General features: G+C 32.0%; 1 protein-coding gene across 1 annotated transcript; it reads left to right on the top strand.

The window, feature by feature from the left end:
* Positions 1-5,324: 5,324 nt before the first annotated feature.
* On the top strand, positions 5,325-9,820 carry LOC120080832 (annexin D5-like). Its single transcript, XM_039035483.1, has 6 exons — positions 5,325-5,518; positions 6,466-6,611; positions 7,376-7,594; positions 8,379-8,594; positions 8,691-8,780; positions 9,332-9,820. Exons 1-6 carry the CDS (start codon positions 5,443-5,445, stop codon positions 9,533-9,535), a joined length of 951 nt encoding a protein of 316 aa, XP_038891411.1. The 5' UTR covers positions 5,325-5,442; the 3' UTR covers positions 9,536-9,820.
* The last annotated feature ends 380 nt before the right edge of the window (positions 9,821-10,200 follow it).

Below are 10,200 nucleotides of genomic sequence, written 5' to 3'. Positions count from 1 at the left end.
CGACAAACGATGTGGATTTTGTAACCAGTTAGGACATAATCGAAGTGTCCTTCGTTACTAAGACGGGCTCCAGATAGTTAGGGATTGAATAATAAATAATTTTTTTATTATATATTCATTTTATGTATATTCAATTTTTTTTTTTTTTTTTTTTTTGTAATCAATAAAGTTTTACATTATTCTTTACCCTCACATTTTTCTCTATTATTCAATTATAGTCAATTTTAATATATATTATTTTTTTTCAGATCATGGCTTTAAACCCATGACCTGTTGATCCATGTTGTTACGACCAGTCCATTCATCGATCATATGTTGTAATGGCGAGATCGTAACTACTAGAGAAATATCTTGCTTCAACCTGAACAGGTACATTACACTAAACCTAATTGATTATTTTATTCACATTTTATTGTATTTGTCTTTAATATTCTCTCAATATAATATTTGTGTTTCAGGTTATCTGGGAGCCGTACAAAAATTAATGTACATACTTTTGCCTAATTTTTATACGAATGGTCAAAACATATGGCGGACGATGAGTCATCTCATATGTTTTCACATTGGTGAGTGGCATCTTCCAGGGTGATGAGACAATTCGATTTCAGTAGTATGTTTTATACCCCTTGTAATACTGAACCCGTACTGCATGATATTGACCTAAGGATTGGAGATTGGTTTCGAAAATGTTGCACATTTGGTAGTGCGGATGGCACTATCGTGAAAGTTTATTGCAGTGGGGGGTTTCTCTTGAACAGTTTGATACAGATGTCACTCCAGAATATATTCATTGGTATAATAATATCACAAAGGCGCTACGTCACTCGTCCGGAGCAGCTGTGGGTCATCTGGTAAATGAATGAATATTATCTATTTTTTTTTAATTTAAATATTGTCTAATTGTTTTTATAATTCACAGAGGAGAAATATCTTGCTTCAACCTGAACAGGTACATTACACTAAACCTAATTGATTATTTTATTCACATTTTTATTGTATTTGTCTTTAATATTCTCTAATATAATATTTTGTGTTTCAGGTTATCTGGGAGCCGTACAAAATTAATGTACATACTTTGCCTAATTTTTATACGAATGGTCAAAACATATGGCGGACGATGAGTCATCTCATATGTTTTCACATTGGTGAGTGGCATCTTCCAGGGTGATGAGACAATTCGATTTTCAGTAGGATGTTTTATCCCCTTGTAATACTGAACCCGTACTGCATGATATTGACCTAAGGATTGGAGATTGGTTCGAAAATGTTGCACATTTGGTAGTGCGATGGCACTATCGTGAAAGTTTATTGCAGTGGGGGTTTCTCTTGAACAGTTTGATACAGATGTCACTCCAGAATATATTCATTGGTATAATAATATCACAAGGCGCTACGTCACTCGTCCGGGAGCAGCTGTGGGTCATCTGGTAAATGAATGAATATTATCTATTTTTTTTTAATTTAAATATTGTCTAATTGTTTTATAATTCACAGAGATCGAACAACAGTAGACTCCGTGAGGTTGTGAATGATCCGAACTAGGTTCTTGCTATATGTAGTGACAACCAAAGCTATATGGAGAAAATTCATTATATGTACGATATACCTATTGTTCCTCCACCAGTTCCTAGACGTAGAGGACCTGTTCGGGAAGAGGATGAGTTTGATGAGGTTGCACATAATGTGGAAGAGTTGTCCCCTATGACGCAGACACAGAGTCAAACTGATTATGTTAGTTTGATGATGGTGATGCCAACATTTGGTTCAGAACATTATGACTTAGAGGCTGGTCCTTCGTCTTCATACGTGCATGGACATGGTCGGGGTCGTGGAGAGCATAATGAATATTTATATTATGAAACGCCTGCAGAGGTACCATAGCAACATCAAGAAGAACCGGAGCAACCTCAAGTTTGAAGTCAACGACGACAACCAGCTCGAAATCGACAACGTCCGCCTTGTGGGACACATTGATTTTTGTAATTATTTTTATTTAAATGAGATATTTAATTTACATTTTTTATTATTTTATGAGTTATATATTTTTTTTAATTTATTCTTTTTTAGAGTTTAAATAAAATAATAAAATATTTTTAGATTATTTTTTATAAAAATGAAAAATTAAAAAAAAGGATTAGAAAAAAAGTGGAATGTGTAATAATTAAAAAGGAAAAAAGGAAAATTTGGTACGGTATTCTCCGCTCTCTATAAATCCGCTAATTTCGCTCATCGGCTCTCGAGTGTCTCATTGCTCTCGTTCCACCGCTCATCCGCTCAAAATCTGCTCTCGCTCTCGTCTTCTCAAAATCTTGCCTCTCTCTCATAATCTCGCTCCGAATTTTGATTGGGAAGTTCCAGTGGAAAAAGAAGAAGATTCAAATTAGCTCGTTATTAGTCAGACTTGCTGAGATGAACAGAATCCGTAAAAATTATTCAACAAGCTTTGAAGGAATCCAAGGGGGACCTTAGAAATTTAGAAAATACGATTCTTTTGATAGAAGAAGGTCTCCGAAATGTTAATTAAACAGACTCAATAATAATGTTAGGTAAAGGGCAAGGTCGAGGGTTCAAAGTTCGATGTACAAATGAAGGAAGGTCGAGGTTCAAAATTCGACCTATTTTCACCCCTCGACTTATTTTAAAAAAAAAAACAATATTTTTACAAATAGTTTGAAAACAACGATATTTTCCTAAATAGTTTCTAAAAGGACAATATCCTTTTAATTTTCCCTAATGCTTTTCCTACTTTTGCTTGCCTTATATAACACCATTCAAAGTTTGCCTTAACATTGAATAATAAAGATGGAGATTAGATTACACAAATGAACCTATATCATATCCGAATGAGATAAATCCTGAGGATATAAAAGTATGATTAAGAAAGGCTTAAAAGAATTGAAAACTACTATCTACATCAATAAGGTGCACATTCCTTTTTAGTGACTCAATCATAGAAACTCCAAAGTTAAATGTGCTTAGTTTGAAACAATTATATGTTGAATGATCTCTTGAAAATTTTTCTAGGAAGCATGTAAATATCCCAAGGCCACTAGGTGTCGAATCTTGATCTAAATCTTAAGCTTGGGAGGTTACATGTTGATGTTTTTAAAGTAGGGACATGTACAAGAGACGTGATGAGATGATTGTTTTTAATTTTTAATACAATAGGAGTAAGAGATTCGAACTACAAACCTTTTGGTCACTAACAAATTTAAGTATGTTAGTTTAGTTATGTTCACTTGAGCAACAACTATTAAAATTTTGTAGCAATGGGGACAAGGAGGCGCCTTGGTTTTTTTTTAATTTTTTTTATTTATTATTATTATTTTTTAAGTCCTTACAAGATTTAATATTTAATCAAATAGTTAATTCTTAAAAGAAAAGGCTATCATGACTTGGAGAAAGTTGAAATTAAGTTGGGAAAGACTATGAGGAAGAAGTGAAGAACGTTGAAGATCGTCATCACAAAAGAAAAGATAGGCAGACTAAGTCCGCCCATATTCTCCACTTATAACTTACGGATAAAACTCATAATTGACAAAAGAAAAACCAAGTTCGTAAGTTTATACCTCTTCACTAGGAAAGGAGGTATGACATAAATGTTACGTTGATTAATTGTGGTGGATGCGTGTTTGGAGCCTAGCCGAAACTTTAGAAAAGGGGATGGCTAGACATTACTGACATGATTGATGGCCAAAACTTAAAAAACGGGGATAGTTAGAAATTCAAATTCGATATATTTATACTTGCAAGAATGAGAAAAGGCAAGCACACGTATAAAAATAACTCAAGTTCTATTCCAAAATGAACATAAATGCACCCAGCAAATTGAGTAGAAATCTCAAATAAAGAGTATTTTTGTTGATTAGCTTTAGTGACCTCAAAGCTCAAGATGGACCTTGCTGATTGATTTCTAGTGTTCAAACAATAGTTACATTACACCAAGCATATGTAGTTAACATAACAAAATTAAATGTTGGGGCTCTACTCCCAAGATTAGAGTCACAAATTTTGGATAAATAGAAATTCCTTAAGACTTAGGAGTGGGGATAATATGGTGAGTAATTCTAGACCAAGGGTTAAATTGTCCTAAAAAATTTTGCGAGCACAAGGTTAATCTGATAGAAAAAGTTAGGACCAAAATGACACATAAAACCCGAGAGAAGGTCTAGAGGAAAAGAGGAAGAAATAGGTTGGAGCCCATTCTATGGTCCTCGACCTCAACTAAGACTGGCAAATTAATTTGGAAATTATCCTGTTCGCACTTCTCGGTCCAATGAACCCTAAAAGACCTTTTAGATAGATTATGAAACCTAAGAGGATATATTAGCACAATAGACCATGAAAGATCATTTAGAAGTAAGTTAATTCTTTGAGTTGAAGTTTAATACTCTTTCTTTAGATTCGTTGACTAACTTAGGACCACTTTGGAATGATTTAAGAAAAAGTGTTTTCGAAAAGATTTTATTTTTATTTAAACACACCCTATGAGTAGACACAACATCTGCCGCACTAGTGTGCAAACTTATTCTTTTTGTTTGTTTCTTTGTTTGTTTCTTTTCTTTTTTCTTTTTTCTTTGTAGGATTCCTAGTCTTTCCATACAAATAAATTTAATGTTGTTGTCTAATTTAAATTTTGACCTCAATATATCTATCTAATAGGTTCTTAACCTATTCAACATATTTATTTTGAATTCTATACAACCTAATATAAAATTAAAATTTTAGGTTTCTATTAGACACATAATTTAATTTTAAAAATTTAAGAACCAAATAGACACATAAATAAAATATAAACATAATATTAAATTTTTATCGACATGTCAGTATTTTCATCGTTTCTAAAAATTTAATATTGATATAAAGGGTGAAATGACATTTCCATTAAATTGTCGAAAAATACACTAAACACAAAAAAAAAAAAAAAAAAAAAAAAAAAAAATTCTTATAAATAGAAAAGTTTAAAAAATATTTAAGTAAAAAGTTCCAAAAACACTTTTGAAATTTTTTACTATAAAATATAAATATTTTTAAATATATTTTTATATTTAAAAAGACTAAAAAAATAAGCATCAGACTGCCACTAATATAAATAATACCATAAAAAAATTTTGTAGAATTAATACTTCGATATTTTCATCCACGTAGATATTTTTAACTTTGAATAGAAATTAACAAGAAAAACGTGTTAAAATAAAAAAAAAAAAGAAAACAAAGACTCGAAATTGATGTTTTCTTCAAGAGAGTGGTGTACTATAAAATACTAATAAACAAACATTGACAAAATTTTGAATAATTCAAATATAAAAATGTACGTTCGATGACAGCGTCCTAAAAAGCAAGTCGTCAATATTGAATGGAATCGACAATCCTTCTCCATTATAACCCCTCACTGATCTTCAACTTTCCCTTCAAAATTTTTCCTCTCACTTTCTTTCCCTAATGTCTTCCTTAACCATTCCCCCTCTTCTTACTTCTCCCCGGGATGATGCTGTCCTACTTTACCGCGCCTTCAAAGGTCCGTCTTCTAATCCCCCTTTGTTTTGGTTTTGTGTTTGGACTTGAATTTGGGAATTGTTTATGTATTTTTTTTTTGCTGATTTGAGGTTTGGATTCTACTTTTATTCTTGTGGAGATTATCTCGTCAGGAAAAGGGGGGAAATGAGGGGAAAAAGGGGAGAATCTGTATGGTGAATACTCTGCTTGAATCTGATTATGGGGGTTTTTTTGAAATTGAAATTCACTCTGTTCAGCTGCTCTGTTTTTATTGCTGGGCTGGAGAAAAAGTGGGTAAAAAGGCATTTTTGGTCCCTAGGTTTTGTGTTTCTTTTTCGTTTAGTGTCGAAGTATCAAAATGTTATGCATTTAATTCATTTTGAATTTAGTTTAACTTTCATCACTAGGTTTCAAAATGCTACAATTTTACTTTGAAATTTGAGTTTGTTTTAGTTGACCTATACGTTTCAAGATCTACATTATTAACCTCGATTAAGTACTCACTATAATCTTTAGTGTTAATGTTTATTAATTAATTGAAAATAATTATAAAGTGAAAATTTTAAATTTATTTTAATAGTAATTTGAAAAAAAATAGTGAAACTTAATAAATTATAATTTTTTAGATATTTTAAAATTAATTAAAAAACATTATTATTAAAGATCGAAAGTGGGTATTAGTGAAAAATAGAGGTTAAAAAGTGTAAATTTTGTATTCTTCGAAATCGAAACTCAAATCTCAAGGGCGAAATTGTAACCTTTTGAAAGCTAGGGACTAAATTGAAATGAAACTCAAAATTTAAGGACTAAAAATATAACATTTTGAAACTTAGGGGACTAAATAAAAATTAGACCAAAAAGTTAGGGGCTTTGTATTTTTCTAGAAAAGTGAAGGGTTTAGATGAAAATTGAAATGGGATTTTGTTGACTGATAATTTTGTTTTGGTATTGATTTTCATTTTTTTGTAGGTTTTGGATGTGATACCGCTGCAGTTATCAATGTCCTTGCACATAGAGATGCAGCACAGCGTGCTCTCATTCAGCAGGAATACAGAGTCATGTACTCTGAGGAACTCACCAAACGCCTAAAATCTGAGCTTAGTGGCAAACTTGAGGTGTGTTTTACGAATATTTATAAAAAATGTTGGAGATATCCATGAATATTTGATTTTGATGTCCAACCCTTCAATTTATAGATATATTGACATGTTAAGGAATATTTTGATTGAGTGTAGTGTTGTGTGTTGTGATAGAAAAAATGACATAAGGAAGAAAATGAATGGACAAAAGTGTTCACTTCTTATAATTACCGGACTAAATAATCATTTTGAAAGTATAGGGACTAAAATGAGCAAAATTCTTAAAATACAAGGACCAAAATGAATTAAAGCTAATAGTATTTAAAGCGTTTAGTTTATCTTGGATGCTTTAAGCATGAATGATCTAATTTGGATCCATGAAATGATGTTACTCTCTAGGGGTGGACAATGACTTGTATGGTAGAAAAATCTTCTCGTTGTTGCTTAAACACGCATGGTAAACCAGGAGAAATGAAACATGTTTAGTATTCTGAAGACCATAATCCGTGCATCCCATTTTTATGGTTTTCTTTAGTCCCAACTAAGCCTGATAAGAAAAATTGGGTATCTAGTATCTATCCTTAAGTTCATATTTAACAAAAATCCACGAGCCTACTTAATTTTTTTGATCACTTCACAAAATAGTTCATTAACTTGCCAACAATATAACTGATCGATTACTATGTATGCAATGTAAAACCATGCATTAACAGAGCTTTCTCTCTTGCTTGTCACTTGTATTTCTGATCTTATCCTTTTCGTTTTCTGTATGTTTGTTGAACATCATTGAATTCTTGCAGGATGCAATTTTACTATGGATGTATGATCCAGCAACCAGAGATGCCGTTATTGTGAAGAATGCTATATATGGAGAAACTTCTACTCTTAAAGCTGCCACTGAAGTAATTTGTTCTCGTACACCGTCACAGATTCAGCATTTTAAACAAATTTACTTGACCATGTTTCGTTCTCCCCTTGAACGTGATATCGAACGTACTGCTACCGGTGATCATCTAAAGGTCCTACTTCTCTTTCTCCTATTTTATTACTCAACATTCTTTACTTCTACCAGTTTTTGATGATATTGTTCTGTTACTTGGTTTTAAGCCTAATTAGTCGTATGTGAAAAGTGTACTTGTAGTGGGAGGGTGATATTTTAGATCTTAGTGGGTATTTAGCTCATCAACTTCATAAGTGGGTGTTAAATAACTCAACTTCAATTGTAAATACTATTGAAGTTTACACATTTTTCGAAAAACTCCATCTTTCTCTGTTTTGCATATTTATCAAGGCATTTTATCTTACAACTCTACATCCTAAACACAGGCTTCTTAACTCCAACATATTTACTCCATTCATAACTCAACTGAGTATCCCAAATACTCCTTTAACAAACTCACAAAACCCAAGCACAATAGGTAAACACTGCCCAAATGGTTATCCCTTGAGATTAGTGGAGGTGGATATTTTTGACCCTGTGCTTTGAAAAATAATAACTCATAGCTCTTCATATACTTGAAAAACCTTAAATATAAGGGATGATGGCTGTAGCTAATAGTCATACATGCATTGAGCCAAGGTTAATGGCTTTTATTTTCTTTATAAATGAATATTAGACTTCTCTTTTATCAACCACTAATCATACAGTGACTTCTTTTAATAGCTCTTTCCTTCTGCATAGCTCAACCAATCTGCTCATTTTGTGCAATATTCTGATTCTTTTTTCAAACAAATGTTTGGAAGTTGATTTTTTTTTAAAAGAAAAAATTAATGTTCTGACAAAAGAGTATTATTTATTTTCAGCTGCTATTGGCTTACGTTAGTAAACCACGCCATGAAGGCCCGGAAGTCGACAGAGCTCTGGTAGAGAAAGATGCCAAATCTCTTTATAAAGCTGGAGAGAAGAAATTGGGAACTGATGAAGATAAGTTCATAAAGATTTTCTCTGAAAGAAGCAGGGCACATCTCTCTGCTGTTAGTCATGCTTATAAACATACATATGGACACTCTTTGAAAGAGGTACATTGTTATATTAATTAGATGTTTGATCAAGCTTTATCTTTCTTTTAGAATATAAAGGTTCAAGGTTAACACAATACCAACTTCATTTTGTAGGCTATAAAAAAAGAAACATCTGGGAATTTTGAGCATGGCCTTCTAACAATTCTGCTGTGTGCTGAGAATCCTGGGTTTTACTTTGCAAAGGTATTGTCCCTAACTCTTTTTCTTCGAAGGTTCTTAAGCTATATTTTCAGCTAGTTTTTCCATGGTCAAAATCAATGTTTTGTAAAGATTTAGGCGTACTAAAGCATAATAGCCCTCTCGAGTATAGGCAACACGTGAGTTTTATTTTTATTTTTTGGGAAAAATATCTTTTCGGACCTTCGATTTTGGGTATAGTTTCTATTTCATCCATAGGTATCAAAATATTGCACATTTAGTCTTTAGGTATTGAGTTTGGCTCAATTTTAGTCCATAGGTTTCAAAATGTTACAATTTTACTCTTGAGATTTGAGTTTTGTTTTAATTTGGTCCTTAGGTTTCAAGATTTACACATTTATCCTCGATATTTAACTAAAAACCACTTTACGTCTTTAGTGTTAATATCTATTAATTAATTTAAAAAAATTGTAATTGTTATTAAGTTTCACTATTTTTCATCACTAATGAAATTAAGAAAGATTGATACATTCGTCGAAGTTCGTTCGCTTCTACCTTAGGACCGAAAACATGATATTAAAATCATCGAATTGTAGGTGTTGCACAAGGCGATGAAGGGAATGGGAACAGACGACTCGACCCTGATACGGGTAATTGTGTCGAGAGCTGAGATTGACATGCAGTATATAAAGGCAGAATATCACAAGAAGTATAAGAAAACACTGAACAAAGCAGTTCATTCTGAGACATCAGGCAGCTACAAGGACTTCCTTCTCTCTTTGTTGGGTCCTGATCATTAGAGTACAATTGCACTGTTGATCAAGAAGATTTAGGATTTTCAAAGTTTAAAATCTTCTTCATGTTTGATAGATTGTGATTTTCTATTTTTCTTGTGTGATGATTGTATTTGCTTTGTGTAAGTTAATGTTATGAACATCCACTGTATCAAGTTCAAGTTTGTAAAGTTGTGTCAAGTTCAAGTTTTTATGTCTGTTCATTTGTTCCTTTGAATGTATTTTTTTTTTTTTTGGGAAATAAATGTATTTGGTGATGGTATGTTAAGGATTTTACCTCACTTTGTGATATTCAATTTCAAAATAATTTTTGTTACCATATCATTAATGATACTCAACATTAGTGAATTATTACTAGAGTCTCTCTGAATTGGGTGCATAGATCTCAAAGATGAACAATGACATTTCTAAATGAATTTTAATCAACTTAGTACCTTAATAGTCTATTACCAAGAGATTAAAAGGAACTTCTTACCTTGAAATTGAAACACTAGCAGAAGTTTGGTAATCAACCAATATTTGATTTTTTTTCCTTACCTTGAATTTTTTGGTATACCTAAGACTCTTAAAACTGATTATAGAATAGATTTGTCTTTTGTGTTTGGTAAGACGGATGGGGAATGAATCTAGTAAAATCACTTTTCACATAATCGGATGTCGGTTCTTCACAA

Source organism: Benincasa hispida, chromosome 7 (genome assembly GCF_009727055.1).
Source record: "Benincasa hispida cultivar B227 chromosome 7, ASM972705v1, whole genome shotgun sequence".
NCBI lineage: Eukaryota > Viridiplantae > Streptophyta > Magnoliopsida > Cucurbitales > Cucurbitaceae > Benincasa > Benincasa hispida.
The sequence above is the reverse complement of the archived record's forward strand: the minus strand, read 5'-3'. Positions and strand labels throughout refer to the sequence as shown.